The sequence below is a fragment of the Peromyscus californicus genome, unplaced genomic scaffold, assembly GCF_007827085.1.
Source record: "Peromyscus californicus insignis strain IS unplaced genomic scaffold, ASM782708v3 Scaffold_22__1_contigs__length_63687245, whole genome shotgun sequence".
NCBI lineage: Eukaryota > Metazoa > Chordata > Mammalia > Rodentia > Cricetidae > Peromyscus > Peromyscus californicus.
The window spans coordinates 1,482,365-1,510,331 of NW_026294525.1; the positions used below are offsets into that span (position 1 = coordinate 1,482,365).

General features: G+C 43.7%; 1 protein-coding gene across 1 annotated transcript; it reads left to right on the forward strand.

The window, feature by feature from the left end:
• Rgmb (repulsive guidance molecule BMP co-receptor b) lies at positions 1 to 26,416 on the forward strand. The gene is made up of 5 exons (XM_052750697.1): positions 1 to 108; positions 1,035 to 1,110; positions 4,427 to 4,686; positions 9,690 to 10,198; positions 23,059 to 26,416. The coding sequence occupies exons 2-5, from the start codon at positions 1,106 to 1,108 to the stop codon at positions 23,716 to 23,718; spliced, it is 1,434 nt and encodes a 477-aa protein (XP_052606657.1). The 5' UTR covers positions 1 to 108; positions 1,035 to 1,105; the 3' UTR covers positions 23,719 to 26,416.
• Positions 26,417 to 27,967: the final 1,551 nt, after the last annotated feature.

Here is a 27,967-nt window from a genome sequence, read left to right on the forward strand (position 1 = left end):
GCACAGTGGCGGGCGCGGTGAGGCCTCCCTTCTGCGCCCCGGCCGCGTGGCTTGCGGCTTATTTTCCCAGCTGGCAAGCGTCGCGCTGCAGACAAGGGAATGCCTGTGGTGAGTTGTTTATTTTGTTGAAGTTTGCGGTGGGCCAGGAGGACGTGGGGGGCGAGCGGCAGGCAGCGGCCGGGACTGTTTTGTTTAGGTCTCCGTCCACCTGTGTGGTATAAATCTGCCAGGCTCGGGGCGGTGGGGCCCAGGGTGAGGAAGCCCCAGCGTTCCAAAAGCTCCTGGCCACGTTTAATTCGCAATGCCTGGAACTGACTACAATTTAACGAAGGCTGTCCCCGACCCCCAGCTTTCCATGGACGCTTCCCTAGGGACAGTCGTCGCCCATGACCCGGGGACAGCTGGCCACTGAAGTTTCCACAGCTTCCCTTCCCTGTTCCTTGAGAGCAATGGAGCTGGGGGTTGATGAGAAAGGGGCCCAAGAAAAGAGAGGAAACTTGTCCTGGGGTTTGGGGGGTGTGAAGTTCGTTCAGGGGTGTCGGGTCGCCCTGTTTCTACAAACTGGTGTCCTGGTTGGCCAGTTTCCCAGGCTAGGCTGGTGAAAGGCTAGCGGCTGGCTCCTGAGGGAGCCCATTGGAACCCCTGGGGCTGATGTTAGTCACAGCCTCGGCTTCGTTTGCCTGGAAGAAGAGCCTAAATACATTAGCGAGAGGGTAAAGCTTTTAAGGCCTTCTTGGGAGTGAGTGGCTGGCTAATGAGAGGTTAATTTTGTTTCGAAGGGAAGGCTGCGCTGGTTTCCTGAGATAAATGGACAGGAAGCGCATTACCTCCAAGCACTGGCAAGCGGCTCCCAAATGCTTTTTGCACCTGCTGCTTCTAGCCTTGCGAGCCAGAGGCGAGCCGCACTGGAGTCTGTAGGGATCAAGGGGCCCCGGCTGTAAGCGCGGGTTATGAACCTCCTGCGCTATCCGTGGTCTCTCTCTCCTGGGGCTCAGCGCTCACAAGGAACCCTGGGGCTCTTCTCTTACACCTAGGTCCTGCGTGTTCCGGAGCTCGGGGGCATCCTGATCCCGTTGAGCCCCTTCCAGGTGCGGAAGGGTTAAGAATGATGTAAGTACAAGCCAGGAGCTACATGCCTTGGGGCTCCTGGACTCTGGGCTATTCCAGCCCCTGATTTTCAAACACTGTGGAGCAGCGAGCAGCAGGGGAGCCCTTACTACAGAATGGGTTTCACAAATCTCTTACTGAAGGCTTTCTCAGTCCTAGGTGAGCTGTTAAGTACAGATCCTCATGTTAGGTTTCTGGATGTGGAGATACAGTACCTGGGGAACAGTTAAGGCACTATATAAGGGTTCAGGAAATGAAACTGCATCATGTTTAAAATCTATTATCGTTTCTGGCATCCGTTTTAATTTTACCCATTTGCATGTCCATGGCGTGGTATGCTTTGCCGGGTCTTCTGGATGTACTGTTCTGGTCTCATAATTCCTTCTTGAAAACAAAGGAAGAGAGAAAGAATGTAAGTGGTAAGACCCAGGGTGGATTTTTGGGTTGCTCAAGTTGCCAATCATTTCATTTTTTTTCTAACTAAAATGTAAAACTTTCATAATCATCAATTTTGTTCTAGCTTCCTCCCTGGGTTTTTCTTTGTACAGTCCCAAGTTCTACTTAAACTTGCCACACAGGAGCTTGAAAAGTGGCTGCCCTATAAATCATCATCCAACATGCCCTTGATTTCCAAGCTGATTTCAAATCTTGCTAAGAGTCCAGATTCACCCCCAGAGCGTGTCAACAGACCTAATGTCATAAAAATAGGACCTGCCTTGTGATTTAATTGTAAAAAAGAAAAGAAAAAAAAGCATTTTCCTATAGCAGCTGAACACTTACGCAGTAATAAAAAGTGAATTGTTAGGCATACATGTCTTAAGCTTGTCAAATTTTACAACAGAGGAGCAATAAAACACCTTAGAGATGAATTTTTTCCTCTGAACAGTTTTTTTCTTGACATGAGGATTCTCAGCAACTCGAGGGTGCCCTCTACTGATAAGAATATCTAAAGCCCCATGTATTTAAATAACATGATAGTGCCGAGGAAAGTCAGCAGAAAGACCCAAATCAAATTGAATGTATTGATCTTTAACTTTTTGGTTATATGAAGTCTGATAACAATATAAGTTACCTTGTAGGATAAGGTATAATTAAAAACTGAGGTAAGAAAACTCTACATTTTGCTGTTAGTCAGCTAGCTAAAAGCACTTAAAAATCTCTATGCGTAAGAATGTTTTGCCTGCATGTATGTCTGTACACCATGTGTGTGTCTGATGCCTATGAAGGTGAAGGGAATTTGGATCCCCTGGAACTGAAGTTACAGACTGTTGTGAGCTGCCAGTGGTCACTGAGAAGTATATGCAGGTCCTCTGGTAGGAACCACTGAACCATCTCTCCAGCCCCAAGCTAAAAGGACTTTTAAGAAGAGAGTCATGTGATCACTCTTTAAAAGATACTTATTAGTATTTTCTGAACTGTATTTCATGGATTATATGTAGTAACTGCAAGATGGTAAAAAATTTTTCTCTGATAACATTTAGTATACACCATTATGTAAAATTGTCAGATACATTCCACCCCTCCTCCCATGAAAAGTCATTTCTCCAGGCAACTCTGAAGCTATTATTAAGCATATTAAAGATAGACATAAGGCTTGGATTATATCTTGGGTAGCGAAAGGTGTGTTTACCACTTGAGTCATCACAGCATGTAATAAGTAATGAAAAATTACAGTAAAAACAGATAGGTCTCCTTCATTAGGGACCTAGTGGTTTGAAGAATTCACAATGTGTCTAATGAGTGAGATAGTGAGACCTAAGACTTGCCCCCCCCCAATTATCCTGATCCATTGATTAGCACATTGTAACATGTGGAATATTAATGTGTCTGTGGTTGATAGGAGATTCCTAATTAGAGATTCTGAGTAATGTAGCAGGTAAAGTTGCAAACTGTAATTTAGATTGCAGTAAGTGCATTTTAAATGGCAATCCTAAACAGTTTGCGGAATGGCAAGGGGAGGTAATGTGGCTCTTAGCACTGACGCCATTCTCCAAAGGACATACCACTTCACACTAACTGATAACAAATTAGTGCCTGTCCTCAACGCCACAAGTGCTTTCCTAACCCTTGGCGATTGTTTGTGGGGTTTGCCCTTGGTTTGGGAGGACAACTCAAGTAGAAACAGACCTACCATTGGATTAATTTAATAGGCTGAATATTTGTGGAAAAGCCACTGAGCAACAAGAAATCGTGGCAATAATTACACTACATAAAAACTCACCACTCTCATTAATCTAATTACCTTGTAACCGAACACGTTGAAGTTCGCCCAATCCCTGACTCCCGCTCTCAGCTTTGAAGCAGGGAAAATGTCAAAGAAACCAAAACACCAGAGCCTCCTACAGCTGCCAGCGAATTCCGCCGGGAGCTCGCAGGTCCTTTCTCATTCTATCCATCTGCTACGGACCTCGGGTGTCATTTGAGTACCTAAGGCGGCTCGGCTGGACTCTTGTTTTACCTAGAGACCCCGACAAGTTTGCTACGAGGTCCTGCAGATGTGATTGGCTGAATGTGTGGGGGGAGCGGGGCGTTGCGGGGGAACCTGCTATATGGAGCTCGGGGAAAGTGCTGGCTTCCTGCAAGCCGCTGGCCAGCCGGGCCTGGAACGAGGAGGAGGGGTGGTGGTCATTAAAAACCAACAACGAACAAAAAACTAGGAGGAAGCTGAACCTGAGCTCATTAATTCAAGGAGAGGTTAAAGGCCGGTTCTCCTGGAACGCGGGCCAAGCGAAAGTCGCTGTCGCCCATTTCTATTGGGTACCAGAAAACCGTGATCTCGGAAAGGGGTGGGGGAGGAAAAAAAGCACAAGGAAGCCGGTAGGAGGCGGGGCCCTAGCGAAGCTGCCCCACCCGCGGGCGGCGGACGCGGAACTTGAGTGAGACGCAGAAGGGAGGTGCGAGGGCGGGAGGCACGCCTGCAGCCAATGGGAATGGGGGAGGAGTGCGGCAGGGGGCGGGACCTCCCCGGATTGGTGGGAATTCGGCGGGGGCGGGGCGAAAGTGCGGGACTGAGATTGATTGACCGCGCAGGCCACGGGTGCGGAGCTCTCCGGGCCGCTGCCTGCCACGGCTGGTGAGGTTCCCCCGGTTCCACGCGCGTCGAGCTCACGCTTAGCCGGGGCCCGGCCGCCCGTGCGCCCGGGGCTGCTCTGGGCGTTCGCTCACGGTCTTTGTATCTTTTCTCCCGCCTCTCTCTCTCTCTCTGCCTGCCGCGTCCGGCGCCGCCGCGATGTCTCTGCGCCCTGTTGCCACCTCCCTCCGCCCGCGACGCCCTGTTCGTTGCGGCGGTGGCGGCTGGTCTCGGACGCTGGCCTGAAAGGAAGAAGAGGAGGAAGCGAGGCGCGCCCCCCGGCCCATGCCGCAGCCAGAGGCCCGGCCCAGCCGCTGCGCCCGCGCCGCCGCCCTCGCCGGAGCGCACGAGACCTGCATGGACGGGCATGGGCGTGAGAGCAGCACCTTCCTGCGCCGCCGCCCCCGCCGCCGCCGGGGCTGAGCAGAACCGCCGCCCCGGGCTCTGGCCGCCGTCTCCCCCGCCGCTGTTGCTGCTGCTGCTGCTCAGCCTCGGGCTGCTCCACGCAGGTAGGCGCAGGCCGGGTGGGGAGCGGGCCGCGCGGGCTTTGTTCTGGGTTCCGGAACGCCACGGCCCTAGCGGGCGAGCCCGGCGCTCTCCGTCGCGGGTTCACGGCTCTAACTGGCGCCCCGCCGCCGCGCCGGGTCCTGCCCGCCGCCTCCGGCCTCCGCCCGCGACAGCCGCTTAGCCGATCCCGGCGTGCGGGGGCCGCGTGCAGGACCAACGCTCCGGGGCTTTATTGCTCTCCACAGGGGTGTTTACTGGAGCCGCTGCGGATCGGGTTTCCGCTGCCTTAGCCGCCTGCGAGCGGAGACTAGAGCCTTGTGCTGCTGCTGCTGCACAGCCGGGGGTGGCGGCGAGGTCGGGAATCGCACCGGGTGCAAAGATTTTTCACCCAAGTTTGGGGTGGATTCCGAAGGAACTTAAGTTATCCGGGATTTCTTTCGGTTTTGCCAAGGCCGCTTTGGGAGCAGAGTTTGGCGGATTGAAGAGGTGTTTTGAGGCTAGCCTCATGTTTTTGGTTCCTAGCGGGCTGGACAGATGTGTGCTGCCGTGTGGAGGTCGGCAGGGCTCCTGACGACGCAGCACTGAGGAATGTGCTTTTCGGATAATAAGCCTGAACCTGAACCTGAACCTTGTGACATGTGATGCCTATTTTTGTTTTCTTTACAAATAAGTATCGTTTCTTTCTAAGACTTTGCCTAGACCATGAATTTCCCCTCTAATACAAAGGTCAAAAGAATCATTGTCCTTCTGCTTGAAAACCAGAGCATTACATAGATTTCCTTGGAGGCCTTTTCCCCCTGTGTTTATGATGACACTCACAACGCTCTGATCTGGAGAATAGTTTAATGTCACTCAGCTGTACTAAGAACTTTTTACTTGTTAAGGCATACCAACCGTGCTAAAATAGCCGGGAGGTCTTTTAAGTAATGGAATAAAGTGACATTGAAGAGACAACTCTTCCAGGTGGTATAACGGCAGCATTTTAACACTGTCACTTGGAGAAATGGACTGGTCGCACTAAAAATGTAATAGCCAGTTGTGGAGTAATTAAGGCTTTAAATTAGTAGCTTTAGAACCTCAGGGAAAAAATGTCTGCCTGTGGTTTCATGGAAACGTTTTGTTAATGTGCCAGTATTCAGGAGTGTTGGGGAGAAAAATATGTATCCATTGTGTCAAACTGCGTTTCATGAAAGGGAAGTTGAAATGCTAGGTTGAGAGCTCTGTTCTCTTTGGCAGCTTGGATATTTGTTGCTTTAGGGTCCTGACAGGATTGGGGAGTAGTTCCTGGAGATTTCCTTCCTGCCCTGTGAAAGGCCTAAGAAACTGGACTAAAGGTTTCCAAAATTAAGGTGCTTTGGTTAAGGAATTTGGAACACGAGGTTCCTTTCAGAAACTCAATATATGCTCACACTTAGACTGGACCCAAAGGACTTGCAAGACTCTCATTACTGTGAACTTGTTGGAGTGGAGTTCCTTTTGAGATATCTCTTTGAAGACTGGTGCTGTTGAAGTGCGGGGGTGGGGGTGGGGGGTTTCTTTTCCAGACCAGGGAACCTAGCAAGTGCTTCTTGCAGATGGACTACCATATGTTTTACGTCTGGGTCCATATCATTTGCCTCGGTGCCCCATATGGCTCTACAGTTCACTCAAATCAGCTTCATATCTCATTTCCTCTATTATAAACCGGTGACTGTGCTGCAGATTCACGGTCCTGGCGTGAAGGAAGCTGTCTTACATGGTCAGTCTTTTATGTCTGATTCATTAAAAAATGATGAAAGCTTTAGACCACGAATCCTTTAGCACTTACAGTAACTGGCATGAAAATACACCAATTGTAGATGATCTGACCCCAAAATAGAAAAATTTTCTTTGTAAGGGCATCTTTTGAATTCTGCCCTTGGAAAATGGCATTTATTTATCCTCGTATATGTTTTGTTTTATCTTAAGACCTTTGCAGTTCCTGAGTGGATATCAAATAGGGGAGTTCTTGCTTACTCATACACTTCATGGCCTCCTTGGCTACATCCTGGAGCGTGTTTCTGCTCAGCACTGTCTTGGCATTTTGACAGGAGGCTTACTTTACCGCTTCTAACAGGCAAAGTGTCCATTGTCATTATAAATTCATGAAGCCTGGATATTTCTGGGTTTATGCTGCAAATTAGTCATTATACAGGAGCCTACAATGGAGCTGAAAATTCTAACCTCTAAGCATTTTCTTTTCAGTTAGCCCTCCTCCTACTGATCCTATCTACAGCCAAGGGTTGTTAGGACCCTTATCCAGAGCCAAAGAGCTGCTTTGTATGTGATTTCTCAAAGCAGTCAGCACCTTCTTACCATAAAAAAATGGAACAGATTGAGGGACTGTGGACAAAGGAACCCACTGGGAATAAGTGCTGCGTCTTCTCTCTCTTCAGCACTTACATTCTGTGCTTTTCTCCATGCTTTTCTTACTTTTGATATTTTATGACTATTTGAAATAATTATAAGTAACTGTATGCTCAGATGGAGTTTATAGACCATAAAAAGAACAAATAGGTCCCACAAGTTTAGCGGAAAGTTCTGGTGCTGTCATTGTTTCTAGTCCAGGAGCTGTTTGTTAGTGAGTGATCTTGGCCCTGCTTTTACTTCCCGTTCTGTGCCTGCTGTGTATCTGATTTTAAAAGAAGAGTGGTATAATTGTCACCCCACTGTTTGTGTTTTTCAGCTATCAGTGATTACTGTGTTAGTCAGGAATTAAAAGGAGAATGGCCCTCACGCTAGTTAGTTGTGTACAGTCCCACCAGGACAAGGCAAGGCCTTGAGTCTGCCTTTCCCTTGATAAACGGCTCAAAGGCTTCTGGAAGAGTGGATTTTTTTTTTTTTTTTTGCTTTTGTTGTTTTGTCTTGTTGTTCAGTAAAAGTAGTTGAAAGTGAATAAATCTGTTTGGGAGAAAGGAGTCCTATGAAGTGAACTTCCTTGGTCAGCGTTGCACTGAACAAGCCTTAAATGGACCAAACACATGAAGATAATTACTTTATTTTGTGTTTTAAAGTGGTCTGGTGGTTGCTGTAAGTCCATAGCTCCAAAATAGTAAAATAATTTTAATCTCCTTTATTCTGGTAAAAATGACAAGAAGGTTCAACTGATCCTTTTCCTTCTCAGGGCCTTTGAAATTTCACAGCGATGACAGATTGTTATCTCCCACACTTCTCTACAACTAAAACCAAAAACAATTTAACATTTAATTAAAATTTTAAAACATCCATTCTAAATTACCTATCTAAATCAATATAGGGATTACTACTACATGATGTCTTTTATCAGATGAAGTTTTAGGTATCAGTATCCTAAGGTTTACTGTATCCACATACTGAAATAATTATATATTTAAAAATAACCCACTGACTTTAATTAGGCATAGTGGCATACACCTGTATCCCAACATTCTGGAAACTGATACAGAAAGATTGCAAGTTCAAGGTCAGCCTGGGGTACAATTCAATGAGACCTGCCTTGTCTCAGAAAAAAACACAAGTAGGTGCTGGAGAGATTTCTCATCAGTTAAGTGCACTGACTACCCTTCCAGAGGACCCCAGTTGGATTCCCAGCATCCACATGATGGCTCAGTCTTCTGTAACTCTAGTTCCAAGAGATCCAAACCATCATCTGGCCTCTGAGAGGACCAGGTATGCATATGCACAGAAATGCATGCAAGCAAAACACTCATACACATAATATAATAAACACACACACAAACTAGCCAAAATCAGTGAATGAGCCAGTGATGTCGACCCCCCCCCATACAAAATGTGAGATATTTTATGCCTGGAAAAGCCCACAAAGCTGCTATAACAACTTCCTTATTTTTCAGAAGAGCAAGCTGCTAAAATGTGGAGAAATCAATAAGACTTCTTCCATAGGTTAAACATCTCTAAGGAATTTCAAGTAACAAATACATGCTACAGTTCATTTTATACAACTTAAGATACATGAGCAATGTTTCTTTCAGTAAATCTATTCTCACTTTTTGAAACACTATAAAATCGATTGGTGCACATGACTGACCTAGTGTTTTTGTTATTTTTGTCCTTTTCTCTTGTTGCTTTGAGAAGTTTCATGAATTGTTGTATGAGAGACAAGTGGTGACAAAAAAGATAATTTGGAAATTTCTTTAATGCGGGACATTAATCCTTGGGTTTTCATTTTAACTTTTTCTTCAGACAGTTAACTGAAGAGGGAAAGTGAGGTGTGTATGTTCACACACACACTGGGAGTTCTTGGCTTTATAGCTCTCTGATTCATGTTTTGAAATACAGTTTTGATGTTGCATACTTTTTTAGTGTTGTGTGTGTGTGCGCTTGTGGTTTGAGATCTGTGTGGATCATGGTCAAGTGAATCACATTTTTTAGCAGAGTGCTTAGATTTTATAGAAGCGAGGGCATTGTGGATGTAGTTTGTTAGTAATGTACCTCAGGAAAGATAGAATGACTTACTACTTGGACTTTTTTTTTTTGCTCTTGATTTTCATACCCTATAGCCATACAAATATCAGGTAAATATACTTTAAACATACTATAATTAAGAATTTTAGTCCTTCGGGTGTGTAAGCTTTAATCATAGCTCTGTGCATAGTGTATCTCTCCCAGTGCTTTCCAAAGCAAATAATTCACACGGCTTTAAAAGTCAAAACAGTCCATGTCTTTGGCTTTGCTTTGGAGCAGAGGAATCTTTGTCAAAATCTGTAAATAAACAGCAAACAAGAAACAATATTTCATTTGCAATTTTAACCTGGAGACATTCCAAATTAGACTCATGTTCAGTTACCAAAGCCCAAGCTTTAAAGTTTCAGTTAACTGTATCCAGTTTTTCTCCCAGTGGCTTTATATGAGAGATGTGATAACTCAGTGCAACCTTAAGTAGGAGTCTGAGATAGAATAGACAGTTCCCAGGGGAGAATAGCACCTTCTTATGATGATCAGAAGTGATGAAGCATTTACATGCTTGGTCCTGTCTTCTTTTCCATAGGTGATTGCCAACAGCCAGCTCAATGTCGAATCCAGAAATGTACCACAGATTTCGTGTCCCTCACTTCACACCTGAACTCTGCCTCTGATGGCTTTGACTCTGAGTTTTGCAAGGCACTCCGTGCCTATGCCGGCTGCACCCAGCAAACTTCAAAAGCCTGCCGTGGCAACCTGGTGTACCATTCTGCTGTGTTAGGTATCAGTGACCTCATGAGCCAGAGGAACTGTTCGAAGGATGGACCCACATCTTCTACCAACCCAGAAGTGACCCATGACCCTTGTAACTACCACAGCCACGGGGGAGTCAGAGAACACAGGGGAGGGGACCAGAGCCCTCCCAATTACCTTTTCTGCGGCTTGTTTGGAGACCCTCACCTTAGAACTTTCAAGGATCACTTCCAGACGTGCAAAGTGGAAGGGGCCTGGCCACTCATAGACAATAATTACCTTTCAGTTCAAGTGACGAATGTTCCTGTGGTCCCTGGATCCAGTGCAACCGCCACTAACAAGGCAAGTGTACTTTGTCTCTCTTTCTACTCACGACTCTCAGATGCTTGGTCCTTCAGACAACTTACGGGTGTGTTATAAAGGCCTCATTTAGAGGGACCATTTGTATATCTTCTTGGGAAGTTATTAACGGGGTTGGTAAATGTTTGAGATTACTTAATAAGGATTTTTTTTTCTGGCATGCAAAATATGGGTCTAAACTTAAATAGTCAGTGATATGAAGAATAAAACGTAAACAGTGAAATCAAGTTCTCCAGGGAGAAAAGGCAGGCCTGTTTAATGAGAAAAACGTGTGCCTTCTCTAGTGCGGTCTTGTGAGTGCTTATGTGAGTGTGACTCTTCTCAAAAAAAAATCCCCAGTCAGATTTATCAAATGAGTAAAGTAGGTGTTCTGAATGAAGAAAGCTGTGAAGCCTGGGGCAATGGCCCATCAGGAAGCAGTCTTTATTGGAGGTTTAGAAACTATAGTCAGTGTAATGGCTGTAAGCCAGGCTTCCCAGTGGCAAACCCACAATGGTGCTTTAGTTACTAACCTTTCGGTAACCAAGGAAGTTAAGGATTGGCTATTGCAGAACAGTGCCGTATAACCCCCATGTAATCTCACACCCTCGTAGTAACAGTTTAAACCAGAAGCTGAGGGGAAAGTCAGCAAAATTAAGTTACATTTACCTTGGTCCAGTGTCTGTGCTGTATGTTTATTTTGAAGAAAATGATGCCAACTGCAAGGCACCAGTGTCTTAGTACAAGGCAGGAGAGTGTCAAGTGGGTTTCCAGTTACCAGTCAGTGCTAAGTAACGTAAGTTAGTAAATAAAGGAGTTTCTCCTAGTGTCCCAACTACAGCGACTCCTTCCCTGTCTTCCCCAGCTACAAACCCCACAAACTGACTGTCTCATCTTGCTTTAATTTCCTGTATTTATTAATCTGTTCCTTAGTTGTCATAGACTAAATATAATTGACAAGGATCAGGTTTTTGAAGTCTTGTGACTGTTCATTTGATCCCCTCCCTTGCCTTCAAATGTGAGGCATATTTTTAAGTGAGTTTAAATTATTTTACTTGGCATTTTGTGAAGGGAATTTTACAGCACCTCAGGAGATATCTGGAGACACCCAGGAGTGTCACAAATCTAAAAATAGAAGCCATTGCTCTTGAGCAAAGAAGACTGGTGCACTGAAGCAGACATTTTAGGGGATCTCCGAAATGTTTATACTTCAACCCAGTAAAATCTCAGGCTTGCCTTTTGCCTTGGCAAATTCTACATCTCAAAATAAACGTTTCTTTCCCTGGCTCTTCTTTATTTATAGATAACTTTTCTTATGTGGGTCTCAGAATATGTATTTGGTAAAAGTTAGGTTATAAAGATACATAATTATGGGGCTAGTGATATGGCTCAGCAGTTAAGAGCACCCACTGCTCTTGTAGAGGTTTGGTTATCGGCACCAACTTGGCAGCTCACAACCATCTGTGACTGGTTCCTCTTCTGGATTCTGAAGGCACTTGCATGTATCTGCATGCTCATGATACCCATGAACTCAGGGTGTGTGTGTGTGTAAAATAAATGATTGTGAAGTTGTAAGGTAGACCATTGCCAAAAATCCAGGATTACAACAGTCGTCAGACACCTCAAACTTGGGAATAGTTACTAGATAACTGAAGATTCCATGAGGATTCGATGAGGCGTTACATTGGGAATGGGAAAGTTATTCATTGTTCAGAGTTGAGGATTTGGAAGACTCTTGGTCAAATTAAACTATTAGTAATATATATTTTTATGTATATATAAATAGTAATATATTTAGAACAATTTACAGTGTACTTAAGATTAGCAAATTAATGAAAAACACAGGTCTGTTTTCTCCATCTGGTAAAAGCCAAAGATTTTGTTCTTTCAAAATGGAGAAAAAAGTGGTCTTCTGAGGTTCAAGAGGCAGTAGAGTGTGGTTTCTCAATTGCACATTAGTGTTTTGCCTCATCTGGTGGTCATGCCGCTCAGCAAGTTACTCTAAGGTCTTCCATCCCCAGCAGTCACTGTACTCTTTATTTTTTTTTGTTTGTGTTCTCCGGGTGCCCAAGGATCTGAAAGGCTGTTTTTGATGGCCTGTCTCAGACCTACATGATATGTGTTGCTGAAATCGGCAAAGGCCTAACATTGCTACACAATATTACCTTTAAGGACTTTAACTTAATAGAAATAAAAATAGTTGCTGGGTGTGGTGGCGCACACCTTTAATCCCAGCACTCGGGAGGCAGAGGCAGGCTGATCTCTGAGTTTGAGGACAGCTAGGGCTGTTACACAGAGAAACCCTCCCTCGAAAAACCAATATTAAAAAAAAAAAAAAGAAAGAAAGAAAAACAGTGAGGCACAATGTCCTTACAAAATTCATTCTAAATAAAATCTGAATTTTTTCTAATTCTATTTTACAATATTTTCTCTTTAAAAAAAATTTTTTGGAAAGGTTTTCTTCGTGTGAATTTTACCTCATGTTAATCAGCCATCTTACCTTTTTATCTCTGTTACAAATACCTGAGGAGAGACAGTTGAAAGGAGGAAGGTGTTTTAGGGTTTCAGTCCTAGCTTGACAGGATTGCTGCTTTGAGCCTCAGACAAGACGGGGTACCAGGATGACGGAAGCCTGTGAAAAAGGGTGCTTACCTCAGGTAAGCCAGAAAGAGGCAAAGAAAAGAGACTACAAGAGAGGAACTAGAACAAGGTGTAACTTTCTGGGGAGATGACCCTCCATCTAGGTCCCCTCAGCTTTCCACCCCTCCCAAAATGTTATCCTGTTAGAAATCCATCAAGTCTTTCGGAGGTGTACTTCATTTTCTTACTGAGAATTTCTGGATTTACCTAGACCAGCATCAGATAACTCAGCACTGTACGTTGCTGATATTGAACCTTGTGTGGTCAAGCATTTCCAAAGACGTATGCTTGTGGGCCGCTGTACGTAAAGACTAACTGATGTAGAAGGCCAGCTGTGGTACAGAAACACCCATGCATTTCACTGCTGAAGAGAAATGCTAGATTCTGGGTACTTTTCTCAGTAATGTCCCTAAGACAACTGAGCTCTGGGAGCCTGGCTTCTTGAGCCAGCCTCCTGCAAGCTTAGCTTAGTGAGGTCTCCCTCCCAAAAGTACCTCCCACCTGTCACCAAAGGATACCTAAAGAGAATGAAACCAGATGAAGTCACTGGACTCAAGGGGTATTTATTAACTAAACTTTTTTCCACATATGAGCAGTGAGTGAGTTAGGACAGATAGGCCTGTAGTGTGATTTATCTCCTCATCCATTGTTCTCTCCACACACTGGCCCTCCCCTCCACATGGGAAAGAAGGACATGGTCACAGGGAGCACAAGTATGCTTTCTCAGGACCTCCATGTTTGTGTCTATACCCTTCACCCGCCATTCTCTTCCTCTCTGGAAAAGTCTGTACTAGTAGGCCAGCTTGCCAGGTAGATATCTTATTGAAGGTGAGAGAAGCTAGGGCAAGTTTTTCATCTCCACCCTGGAGCTGCAAGCGTTTCTGGCACACCTGCACACCTCCCCTCATCTCAGATACAGTCTTCCCACCGTTGGCTGTGAGAAGCACATGTAGGCATGCAGACTCTGAAAGAGAAATGAGGGGACAGTATTAGAACTGGCAATGTTAGGGACACAGAGGAAAAGCAGTTTTCCTACTGGGGAGGAGGTAGTCACACCCTGCTGGCTCCCGAGAAGCATGTGGCAGTGGCTGTCCTGTACCTCACATGTTCCAGAGGAGCCAGGTCACCTGTCTGTGAGGGTGGCTGGCTTAGTGCCTTTGCTTGCACATTTTCTTTAGCACTTTCAGAGTCAACTCATGCAGTTACTGGGATGTGTTTTTAAATAAAGGTCCTTAGAGAGGATATTTAAATGCATGATCACAAAAGGTGGCTGGAGACTAGAGTTCTTGGTCCTTTGATGTGTTTCCAGTAGCATGTGTTACAGTTGCTGAGACCATAGTACAGATGAGTGGGAGAGGGCTGCCTAACATGAGCAGAGCAACTGAGTTACCTCCTCAGACCTACAAAACAATGAAGATGAAAGTAAACCGTTTTTAAGTCATCAGTCCCCAGCCAGCAAAATGGCTCAGCTGGCGAAGCACCCGAGGCTGGGCCTTACAACCTGAGGTTAATTCCTGGAACTCGTGGTAGGGGAGAGCTGGCTCTACAAATTGTGCTTTGACCGCCACACAAGCTCTCTCACATACAAACACACAATACATAGGAAAAATGTAATTTTAAAAAACTAAAATTAAGTCAGTGTCAAGTACGTTCTCCATAACTTTTCAAAATACTTTCAGTTTTAAACTTTCGTGTTACCTACCTAGCACTGGCTGTATTTTTAATCATGACTTTCACAAGTATCTTTTTGCTTTATGTTCCCTGTAATTTTTATGTAAAATCATATTTTTCCCACCACTTTCCTATATAATACTTAAATCTCATGAAAACAAAATGGAAGTCGGGAAAATTGGGAACCACACATCCTGGTCTCCCTCCTTGAGTGAGAGGAAGGGTTTGCTATAAGTCAGCTTGTCCAAACCAGATGACTTGTACTGGCCAGCCCAGAGTGGCCACCAGCTCCTGTTACCCTTTGGGTAGCACCCTGTGCCTATCCAAAGTATAACAGGATGCCAAGCCTGTCGGTTGGGGTTGTTTGTGTGTATCATTTTATATTCCATAGTATTTCTAAGTTTCAAACTCTGTAACTCCTTTCTTGAAGTTCCTGAGAGGTTCCACCAGACCTGGAGACAGCTTGGTTTTCTTCCTTTTGGTTAATGTCTTCCTTCAGCTGTATATTCTGATGAAATCCACCAGTCCTTGTAAGCACTAGAGCATGTTATGGTCACTTTTTTCTGATAGCCCTTCAACACTTGCACAGCAGCAGTGAACATGTAAATCACTCTGTCATTATCTGTTGTCTAGATAGACTTGGAGCTGGAGCTGGGCATGTCTACATTGCAAAGACTTTCGGCTGTTATTTTAAGTGCATTTGTGGATCAAGGTTTGGAAATCTGTCCTCTCCTGACCTCATGCCTAGTACATTTTTTTTTCTTGCAGGCAGGTTTTTATAGCGCTTTGTTTTAGCAACTGTGGATACCTGTGAGCTACACAGTAGTAATCTTTTATTTTTATCAATGAAGATATTCTTCCTTCCCGTTGGTTGAATTGTGTTTAGATGTATGGACCCTGTTCCTGCTTGTGGTGGTAGTCATGGTGACAAGGGCATGTTGTCTAGAGAAGCATCTAATCCTTAAAATCTGAGATTTACTTTCGTTGGGTTTTTTATATATAGTGTAGATAATTCCAGCCATTTCTTTGAGATTTGTTCCTTCTGATCCTTTGCTACAAAGTTCTAAGAGTGGTCGGTATTCGGTCATACTGGGAACCGATAGGAATGAAGTTTATAGTTATAGCTCCCTTGGTGTAGTAATTTCTGATTAAATGTCATAAATTTGGTGCTGCTGCATTTAAAAAAAAAATACATGTCAGAGATGTAGGGATGAATGTAGCCTCTGCATTCAGCTGGGCACATACCTGAAATGTACAGTCGTGGGAAAGTATGGGATTTGTGTGTAGACCCAACATCTTCAGAGCTTCTTGGTAGAATGCATTGGTTCCCAGAGACATTAGTTAGCAAGGTGACACTGGTGTCAGGAAGTAATACAGAGAGAACAGATGATGTGAAAGCCTGTCACAGGCTACACCCAAGGCATGCTGCTCCTGCCTTGCATGCCCCTGGGATTTGGCTTCCCACCTCCCACAGTCAATGTGCCCCTCACCTGCATCTATATTTCCACAGTCACCAGTCTTAATTAATTTTTCAGGGTCCCATCTCATTTTTAAAACCCTCATTGAGTCCTGTGTTAGACATTTTTTGTCATTCCTGAATTTATTTCAGAAATAGCACTGAAATGTTAAAGAAATCAGCTCTGCTCCTGGGTGGAACTGGGTGTGTTGTCTTTTTCAATTTCCTGCAAGGCTGTTGTTTGTACTGGATTATAAAGTGTTAGGCCCAGGAACTACTGTGTAGTGTAGTTTCAGTAAATTGCCTGGAGGTAGAAAGATTTCCAAGTGCATGTTGGGAGAGAAAGGGGAATCTTCACTGGATGATTGATTTGTACTGTAAAAGCATTTTGTAAGATGGGCAGGCTCCTTGGTTATTCTTTATGCTGTGCTTTTCAGATAAAGTATCCCTTTGTTTTTTCCACTTGTGTTAAAACACCCTGGGTAAAAAAAATTCTTTACCATCTTGTAATCTTCCTGACACTGCCCATTCCCTGAATCCCAGATGTCCTTGGAAGGAGGAGACCTTCCAAAAATCCCCCTTGGTAAGTGAAATAACCGGAGGCTTGTCTAACCAGGCAGGATTCCTTGGGTGGTGTAGGCCTCTGATGCTTCAAAACACATCCACACTCCTCCGTAGTTCAAGGCAGCAAGCGGCAGGAAGCCAAGTCAGATACACAGCTGAGAGTCAGAACTTGTTTCTCTGTCACGTTTCCAAATGTCTCTCTGCCCTGTTCAGTTTTCTTTGAGTGGACGTTTTGAGGGGAAGGGGTAAGAAGGAAACTTCCGTTGGTGTTGTTGTCATTGACTTCAGTTAATGCTAGCCAGATACTTTCTGCCTCTGTGGAATGTGGCCTGAGAGAGTTACCTACAGTGTACAACAATGAAAAATGCTCCTTTCCCATTTTGTCTTTATTTGTTTTGACTGCAGTAAAACTTGCTCTTCCAGTGTTTGGATTTTGTGTTCTTGTGGGTGGGGTGACTTAACAAAGTGCTCAGCCTGTCTGTGAGTGGTAAGGAACAAGAGCTAACACACCTCAGAAGAATTTTATTTTAACTAGACAAACTTGGAGTAAACCTATGGTACTGTTGGATCCTAGATAGAACTCAAGTGAAACCTCTTTGCTAGAGAATGGGAGCTCTTTCTGCTTCAGCTCAGCTAATTATTTCAGTACTTGGGGTGGGAGTAGGGGTGGGGTTGGGGTTCAGCTAATTCTGGTAGGCTTCGTTCATGTTGGCACTGAGTATCTTCACTGTGGATGGAGTGGGTACCACAGCGTTTAAACATGAATTTCTTCTGTGCAAGTGCTGCTGAAACTGATTTGGGGTTCAGTCTGGACCTACAGACACTTGGCAGGTTCAGATGTCTTCCCCTTTTCCTGCCCAGGAAGAAGGATATTTTTGGCCAGTTACTGGCTTTTTAAAACATGTGGTCACCAATTCTGACCATCTTGATCTGTTTCTTTTTTTGTAACTTTGAGAACTTGAAATGGAACCTCGAGCTGGCAAGATCTGTGTGTACTGTGAAGAAGTTGAAGCTTTTTCTCCCCTTCCTAATGCTAAGAAGTAGCCAGAGAGGCTGTGGCTTCCTCTTCTCCATCAGTTTAGGAAACAACAGTGGAACCATTACCCTGAGCTCTGGAAGGGTCTGTAGTCCTGCCCACTACTTTATCCAGAGGGAATGCCCCTGGAAACCAGGACTTGCTGTGGCAGATTCTGCCTAGCTGAGGGCCACTGCCCCCACCACTCTCAACTTTTGAAGTCCTATCGGCCTCAGATCTGAAACACAGTGGCAGCTTACTCTGTAATACTTCAAGCATTTACTTTCTCATCTAAAAAGCATGGTGATATTTGCCTCCTCACACTACAAAATCTGAACCCTAACTGAAGGAGACATGCAAAATCTGAACCCGGAGTTGCTGAGGTGTACAGGCCTGGAGGGCTTGCTTCCTTGTGCTCAGCATGGCGTTATGCTGGTGTGTAGAAGGAAGTTGGCTAACTTCCCGTCTCTGTGCCTGTTTATGCTTCCCGCCTTCCTTTTTTTAATTATGTAGAAACTGGTTTTTGAAAGTTGGCGTTTCTGTGCCTGTCCCTTTCTGTGTTATCCCTGGGCCGAGTGCTTCTCTGGACCACCCTCGCAGCCTTCAGCTGTGGGTGTCCTTCCCTCTGGTTTGGCTTCTTAATTCTCTATCTGCTGCCAAGTACCCCTTCGACAGCCAAAACAGCCCCTGTTCTTGCTTGTGTTCATTACCTAGGGCAGCACTGAAGCCTGAGCGTGAGCCATTCCGCTTCTCTGCGTCCTGTAAATGCTCTGAATGCAGAACTTGGTAGAGGGAAACTTGGGGTAGAGCAGCATACATACTTGATAACTATTTCGAAGGCAGTGTGTTTCTTAGTCTCATCTAAACCCTAAAAGGAGTCTAGGGTAAGACTTTTTATATGCTGCTCACCTTGTAAGTGTGCTGTCTTAACTGTTAGTACATTGTCCTAGTCCAATAAAAATCATTTAACATCTTGCACTTCTTATAATATTTGATGTAAGATGAATAGTGATTGTAAAATTGCTTCCCAGTTTATTAAGTTTACAGCTTCCTAACAGATCATCTCCCTGATGCTTTTGGGAAAATTGTCAGTGACAGCATGTATCCCCAGCCCATCCTGTAATATACTACATATAAAATCATGTCTAGGTTTTTTGTTTTTTTTTTTGTTTTTTTTTTTTTTTTTTTGATTTTTTTTTTTTTTTTTTTTTTGTAATATTTATTTATCATGTATACAGTGTTCTGCCTGCATGTGTCCATGCAGGCCAGAAGAGGGCACCAGATCTCATTACAGGTGGTTGCGAGCCACCATGTGGGTGCTGGGAATTGAACTCAGGACCTCTGGAAGAGCAGTCAGTGCTCTTAACCTCTGAGCCATCTCTCCAGCCCCCATGTCTAGGTTTTGTATGAAGTTGTTCAGACAGAAAGGTAACCTAATGAGGGTGTGTGAATTTTCTCCCTGTTTCACAAAAGGGAGAGAGTTACCCTCATTTTTAGTAACTAAAGGTCAATTTCCTCTTTGCCTGCATAGAGGGGTGGCTCCAGCTACAGTCCACACTCTGGTGGCCCTGGAGATGAAGTAAGGTATGGCTTCCTTGGCCAGCATTTCAACATTCAGAAAAACTGGCCCTCCAGAGTAGAATTTGGGTGTGTTAGGGATGGAGACAAAGCCAGTGTAGTGGAAGCTTGTGCTGTTGTTGGAACGGTCTTGTTATTCCATCTGGAGGACTGAGTGTCAGGGCTGTGTTACACCTACCTGTGCAGACGTGAAAGGGGCTCTGAGCCCAGTCCTGGTGTCCTTAAGGGTGGTCTACTGTTTTTTCATCATAACCACACCCAGACAATGTGACAATGTGAACACATCAGCTAATTACATGAAGTAAAATTTATTTTAACTTCCTTGTACATGGGCAGAATTTTAACCAGATACAAATCAAATTGCCTTTCAAGCCCATTTCTTTGCTTCTGTTTTGTTTCCAGTCCCATGATGAGCTCTAAAAGTCTGGTTTTCTTGTTGAGGATTCATTCCAGAAAGTTCTTTGCACTTGCACACTAAATGATCTGACTGAACACTGGTAAATGTTTCTTCACAGTATATGCAGAGCTGCAGTATACACAGATAGCTGACTGCAAAGTCTTTGGGGAGTTGTATTTTAAAACCTGTGTGTAGTGTTTTACAGGCTGTTCTGCCTTGGCAAGATTTCTCTGTATCCGGGTAAGGCAGGACCTGGATTTTCCTCATGGACCTGTTCAATTTCATTTCATACATTTCGTTTTCTTGCTGGTGGGAAGGAGAAGCAGGCAGGTGCCTCTTAATCAGTGGTTCTCAACCTGTGTGTAATGACCTCTTCAGTGGTCAAATGACCCTTTCGCAGGGAAACACAGATATTTATATTATGATTCATAACAGTAGCAAAATTACAGTTAGGAAGTAGCAACAAAATAATGTTATGGTTGGGGGTCACCACAACATGAGGAACTGTATTTATTAAAGGGTTGCAGCATTAGGAAGGTTGAGAACCACTGCTCTTGATTTTACAACACACCTTAAGTTCTTGTTGCCTTTCGTATGTGCAAAGTTGACCTGTTGTAACTGCGATCTTCCTCCTCCTCATAGACCTTGTGGGTGGTAGAGATCTCAGGAGGGAGATTAAAAATGAATGAGGAGAGCTAGAGTAGTTTGTCTAAGGTGGGATTGAGAGGGACTAGATGGGGGAGGTTTAACAAAAGACATTGATGTTTTAAATGCACAGAAATGCCATCCATCAATAATAAATGATGTGGCATTGAACAGATGTGCCAAATTGAGTTATTACTGCATATGGATCAGTTAGTGGAGGGAAGCAAACTGCATAGCAGTGTTTTATGATTTTTAAATGCAGAGTGAAAACCTCTATACAGATTAGAATACCCATTCTAGGCTCTTGATGCAACCATTTAAAAAATGGAATTTTTTTAAAGTTTGGAATTTGCAAAAATTCCAGTGAAATTTTGTGTATTTTTGAAGTAAGAATTATTACGGATGAATGAGTTTGCTTTTCTGAAAAGGTAGACGATCTGAAATGGATTTCATGCTGTTCACAGCTGAGTGGTCGCTTGTTGAGAGCTTGTGTTGTAATTGTCCCGGGGAATGACATTGCATTACAAAACTCAAGTCGTGTGCAACTGTTAGCCAGAGCTTTTTCTACATTGCAATGATTACATATCTAGATACCTGCTCCGTACATACTTAAACTACAGAGAGTCCTCTTAGGAATTATTACTCATGCTTTGGGATTGTTTTATCTCAGCATGTTGATTCAGTAGATATCTATACACATTCCCAAGTGAGAAATATTGTAATTTTATCAAAGAGAAAAATCAACTTCAAGCAAAATGAGTAAACAAAAATCTGTGAGGTAGAGGACAATATTTAATAGGTACAGATCCTAGAGAATGCTTGTTTTCCATGCGCCTTGCATAGGAAAGGATAAGTGTGTGAGGTTATTTAAATGCGTCCTGAGTTGCAGAATTAGAATTGCTGTGCCTAATGAAAAAACCAGACTTGGTTTAACATGAAACTATTCCACTCATCTTAATGCTGACCCCCGCTGTCTTTTTTTGGTAACTTGTTTGCAATTGAACATGTCTGCTTTGTTGCCCCAACAAAAATGAATTCCTTTTCACTCTTCATAATGTGAAAATGTTCACAGTTCTTGCATGCAGTGCCAAGTGGGCTTAAACTTGAAGTTTGTTAGACTAGAAAGACATATTACTGAGTTGTTAAATCTTCTGTTTTTGAACAAGGATTTCGGCTGTAAAAAAACGGTATTATTGACTCTTATTTTAGCTGTCTGTATTGTTAACCTTCAGTGCTTTCTAGTCTTCCTCCTGTGTTTTTGGGTGCAGAATTTACTTGAATTAATCTCTTCACTTCCTATCTATCCCAGCATGTCTTAACAGGGACTTGTCAAACTGACTTTAGAGCCACCAAATAAATCTATTTTATAGTCTCCTTAGATACCCACCTCAGAACCCCTCACAGTGGAAGGTTCCGTGGTTGGAATCAGCAGTTCTCCTGAAGTCATCTCTTTCTGGTCACCTTCTCTGGGTTGTTAAGAAGGTGTTGAAATGTGAGAAGGGCTGGTAGTGAAATCAAATTGTGGCTCTGGGTAATTAGGAGAGAAAGCTCAGGGTTTTCACAGCACATTGTCTGGCTTTCGGTTGCAGCTGCAAACAACGGATATGAACTTAACCAGTTGCTGTGGTGCAGCTGGCTCAGATCTGGCTTTGTAACTGGCTGAAGTAAAATGAAATGGCTGGAAAATTCCAGTCAAGTTAACACCAGTGGGAACGCGCGGAATTAAATAGTGAGCAAATGCTGGCTGGATTGGGGAAAAACTTCAGACATAAGCTTGAGGGTGGTAGTGAGGATTTGGGGGGCATTTCTGGCCTTTCTAACAAGGGTCCATTGTTTTGACTAGTTCTCTTACAGGAGCTTAGAGGTTCTTGCCATCAGAATGACTTAGAGAATGTGCGGCTTGTCTGTCTGCCTTCTTGACTCAAATCACTCAATTCTTTATTCAGTTTTTTTACTAAAAAGCAAAACAAAAATCCAAAATTGTTACCACATAACTGACAGACAATTAGCCAAATCTCAGATGCTCCTTCAGTTGGTACTGGGGAAATGTTCCTACTTTGGGTGGCACACAGAGAACTTGTGTCCCTTCCTAGTTACCCTGTCTCATCACATGTTGGCTGCAAAAATGGGAGCAGGTTCATTTGTTTCAGTGGTTTTTATAACTGTTATAATGAAAGGATTCTGCAAGGAAGGAAATGGTCTTACAGAAGGAAGGTTTTGTATTAGCAGTAGATAGTTTTTTCTCCCTGAACTGCCTGCTTCATTTGGAAAATTGAGAGCTAACTGGGAAAAGATGTGAGGAGTCAAAGGCCCCTGGTGCTGTTTGGGGAAAACATCTTCTGTTACTTGGGGCATGTTATCTCTGCCAGTGCTTGAGAGCTATATGCTTGCCAAATAATTCCCTGTCACAGGGATTAACCAGTGATGCGAAACATTTGATTAAGAGACTTAAAGAAATCTCTCAAGAGGAACATGATTGGTAGTTGTTGCAGATGTCCCCCAAGAGCCTCTGTTTCATCTCTCAGTATTTATATTAAGTTTATAGTGATGAGTCATGTGAAATGGAGATAGTCCAATGTAGGATCTCTTTAGAGGCAAGACTCTAAAGATATATCGTTAATTAAGTCCCTCAAAGCTTCTGTATATCTTAAAAAGGAACCTCCACCCCCACCCCAGCTGTGCCATGCCTGGGTAATTTTTAGGAGAAAAAAAATTATCAATAAAAATGGGCTCTTTCCCAACAGTGGCACTATGTCAGGAAAGCTAAGTAACAGCTTTTGCATTGCATTTGGAGCCTCTGCTCCAACATAGTAGTAGGGAGAGTTCCCTAGTACTGTGGAGTGTTACTGTTCAGCTCCCCTCCAGTTGTATTAACCTGTACATCTTCCATCCCACAGATCACCATTATCTTCAAAGCACACCATGAGTGTACAGATCAGAAAGTATACCAAGCTGTGACAGATGACCTGCCAGCTGCCTTTGTGGATGGCACCACCAGTGGGGGGGATGGTGACATTAAGAGCCTTCACATCGTGGAGAGGGAGAGTGGCCGCTACGTAGAGATGCATGCCCGCTACATAGGCACCACAGTGTTTGTGCGACAGCTGGGTCGCTACCTAACGCTCGCCATTCGAATGCCTGAAGACTTGGCCATGTCCTATGAGGAGAGCCAGGACCTGCAGCTGTGTGTGAACGGCTGCCCCTTGAGTGAATGCATTGATGATGGACAAGGCCAAGTGTCTGCTATCCTGGGGCACAGCCTGCCACACACCACCTCAGTGCAGGCCTGGCCTGGCTACACACTGGAGACTGCCAGCACCCAATGCCACGAGAAGATGCCAGTGAAGGACATCTATTTCCAGTCTTGTGTCTTTGACCTGCTCACCACTGGTGATGCCAACTTCACCGCTGCAGCCCACAGTGCCTTGGAGGATGTGGAGGCGCTGCACCCCAGGAAAGAACGCTGGCATATCTTCCCCAGCAGCAGCAGTGGAGGCGGCAGAGGTTCGTCTGTTGGTCTTGGACTCACATGCTTGATCCTTATTGTGTTTTTGTAGGGGTTGTTTCTTTGTTGTTTTTTGTTTGTTTTTCTCCTGGGTTTTTTTCTTTGTCTATAACAAAATTTTAAATATATATTGTCATAATATATTGAGTGAAAGAGTATATATGTATATACCATGTATATGACAGATGTTTGTCCTGGAACACCAGATTGTACATTATGTGTTTGGCTGTTTTCACATATGTTGGTTGTAGTATTTTTTGATTGTATCAATTTTGTTTTGCAGTTTTGTGAAATGTTTTATAATGTCCCTACCTAGGGACCTCTTAGAAAGCACTTTATTTTTTATATATTAAATATTTATGTGTGTACCTGGCTAATATGTACAGTGCATATACACAGACACCGCAGCAATCCATTTGAAGGTGACCAGTTTGTAGCTACTCTGGGTGTTCTTCCTGCACTTCCCATTGCTACTGATTTGCCAAGGTACACAGTCCTGATTGAGCTGTCTCCCTTCCTTTGAAGTGTCAGTTTGAGAGGAAAGTTGTCAGCTCCCTTGTAAGTACTTTTGATTCTTAATACTCGGATCTCACTTAAGAGCCCCATTTCTAACTCACTTTTTCAGAACATGGGGACAGTATTGCTACAACTCAGTCCTTGTTACTCTGATTGTGACATTTGAGCACATGTGGCCTATGAGGTTAACCCTTCTGAAGCTGCTGTTTGTTAAGTACGAGTTTGGTGATGGCCGTTTCAGGTAGATACCAGGCATCTTGCTACACCTGAGCTAGTCCCCTATCCCTGTTTAAATTGTAGTTTTCCCCTTCTTTAACTCTTTAAGCAAAACAAAATCATCAACTCAGTAGAGTTCATGCCTTGCTCTGCCTCTCTGCAATTTGTGGAAATCATGTTCTTAACTTTCTCTTCCTTGGCTGCTTGGAATCCTAACAGTGCTCTCTGGCTCCACCCCAAAGTCTCCATCTCACCTCAGGATTCTAAACTCTGGCTGTTTGTCTTCCTATGATATTAAGGTCCAGGTGTAGGGCCTTAAGAACAGAAAATCTTCCTTGGTGTGTATTAGTACACACTTCACTTGCCTGTGGATGCTGTTGAGTCCTGATGTTCATAACTAGGCATTGCACTGCCCAAGTCATATCTGTCTTTTCAGCTCTCTTCCATCTTAACACCTGTAGTTGAATATTAGGCAGTTGTTCCTGTCACTTAGTGAAATCCCCATAAGGTAAAGTCTCTCCTTGTCTCTTCCATCCCATTGTTGGTACCAACAATAAAAGGGAATTAACAAAAGGCTGTGAGAGTAGCAGAGTTAACTCCTAAATAGATAGATTTGTATTGTTATATCTAAATGTGAGTGTTTGGTTCCAAGAAGTAATACAATTTGTGTTTCAATATTTAAGGTTTACATTAATGAAAGCAAAAGATATGAACTTTAAATACTGTAGTTATTTAGGCCAAGGTGATGCCTTTTGCCATGTCCTATTGGCCAGTGGCACTGACAGACTCAGTCTGGCAGCAGAAAAGGGTATCACTTTGTGAAGTTGTATTTCTTAGAGAAGTGATATCATCACAGGGTAGGATTGTGTGTTCATCTAGAGGTGGCAAACCCTTACCTTGGGGGAAATTATGAAGGCATCCTTAAAAGCTGAACTCCAGAGAGCTGTGATCTAACCCTGTCAAAACAGTCCTTTTAAGAAAGCTGGATTAGAACCAGCCAACCCTGAGCTCTGAAGCATGGCCACTTTTGTTCATATGTGGAGCCATGTGCCAAGTTTAGAATCTGTCACTAGCCAGTAACTAGTAATTGAGTAGAACAAGGAAGGAAAAACGTTGGATACTTTTAACCACTATTTTTGTGCAAATAGTATAAAGGTAAAGTAAAAACAATAGGAGTTTCTACAGTGTCTGGCTTTAGAGGGTGATTGATTGATACACCTTTATTCTTTTGGGGGAAGAACAGAACTACCACCTCTACTCACAGGTTGGAAAAGGAAGTTTGCTTGTTTAGCGGGGAAGGGTACCCATGAGATGTACTACATCAGTAGTATTAGTTATATAGTGTGGTGGGTTGTTCTCCCTCATAATCAGTGTCCCTATACAATCAGTCCCCACAGATAACTTTTAGAAATGAAATGTTTCTGTAGAGAATGGCCAGGCTTTCTTTGGGGTTTCTAAGGAACATACTGCTTACACTTGTTTCTTGAGGTCCTTAGCCAAAAGAATTTCAGACCACGCCAGCATATGAATAGACTATCGCTCTTCTCAGGTCTCCTGGGAGAGGAGCTTAAAACTTGAGCTAAAACACTGATTTTCACAGAGTCGTGTGGCTCTTTTCAAGAAGACTCAAAAACACTTTTTGCCCTCTTCACCGTGCTTGGAAACCCCACATTGTGCTGAGTCATTACAGAGAAACCCGTAGATGTGGTTCATAGGTATATGAGTAAGTGTCTGTGTAAAAACAGTGTGTGTGCAGTATGTAAATACTTTAAATTATTATGCTAGAAAAAAAATAAAGTTACAGACCATGCTGTCGAATGTTTGTTCTGTGATTATGGTGACACCTGCTGGAAGAGTTGAGGAACCTCTGCAGAAGAAAAGGAGTAAGGGACTTAATAAAATCCTAATCGATTTTGACAAGATGTGCTCCTTGTCCCCTAGCTTATTTGACTGCTTCTGTAGTTTTTCCTTTATAACCTTGAAACAAATACAAATAAAGCAGTGTCTGTGAGACTGGCCGCTGGTCCTAAAGTTCCGTCTTTAATGAGTAGCTCTGCCCCTTGAGGACACTGCACTCTGGGTCTTTTGAAGGCGTACTGGAATGCAGCAACTTACCACGATGGAAAGATGTGGGAGGTAGGATTGGTTTTTGTCCTGGAAAACCCTCACTACCTGGGTGTTTTTAAAGGGGATTGCTTTGGGATGTTCTGTATGGCAAATGTGTTGCTAATTAGTCAATAAATAAAACACTGATTGGCCATTGGCTAGGCAGGAAGTATAGGCGGGACAAGGAGGAGAATAAAGCTGGGAAGTAGAAGGCTGAGTCAGAGAGACACTGCCAGCCGCCACGATGACAAACAGCATGTGAAGATGCCGGTAAGCCACGAGCCACGTGGCAAGGTATAGATTTATAGAAATGGATTAATTTAAGCTGTAAGAACAGTTAGCAAGAAGCCTGCCACGGCCATACAGTTTGTAACCAATATAAGTCTTTGTGTTTACTTGGTCGGGTTTGAGCGGCTGTGGGACTGGCAGGTGAGAGAGATTTGTCCTGTGGGCCAGGCAGGAAAACTCTAGCTACAGGGGATGTCATATATTATGTTATTTATGTTAAAGAAATAGAGGATAGAAGAGTTTGGAAAAGAAACAGGCTCAGGAAAGCACCTGCTCTCACCAAAAGGCATCTTAAATGGAGTAAACCTGGGGTGTGGGACTCACATAATTCTTGAATAGAAACATTTCTCTGTGTAGCAGTTCAGAGCACATAAACGGGGAATCTTAGGTCAACTGGATCATGTGAGCTACAGAAACCAGGGATACAGTTCCTGGGTGCTGAGTAGATGCCATGTGTGTAGCCAAGGAGTCTATACTTTCACATTTAATTCACATCTGACCTCCAGCTTTCCAGAGACCAGAGATTTCCATTTCAAAATCCAAGAATCCTGTTGCCTGACTTCATTTAAAAAAAAAAAAGTATGGATGCTGTTTTATTGCCTTTAGTGGGCAAGAGTAAGACAATCTTGGATCCCTACAGACTTACCCTGTGTCCCTGTAACCAAATGTCTATTTCTGTGTGAGTCAAACAACACCTCTCCACCCCCAAGAAGGTAAACAAAAGGAAGAAGTTCAAAATTCAATTTCTACTTCTATCTTCTGTATGTCTTCTAAAGGGAAATTAATTCAGTACTTTTTTTTTAAATTCACTGTTCTTCTTCCCAGAGACCCTCTAGTAAGGTGTTTCAAACTGTCAACTAAATAATACAATGTCCCCCACCTTTGTGCTGTCAATGTGTTTGGAGTGGTGATGTTTGTGTCTCCTCTCTTGTGAATTGCTTGCATATTGACAGAGACTGGCAACTAGGGCCAGAAGGCATACTGCACACAACCAGATTTCACTTATTTTCACTAGAATGGTGTCGACTGAGCAAACTGATTGTTAACCAGACATATTAATACAAACTACCATCAGAAGAAATTATAAATAGGCCAATATTTCCTAATTGAAGGGTCTTGTCTTTATGGTTGTGAGCCCAGCCCTTTATTGGTGAGCCATCTCTCCAACCCCTAAC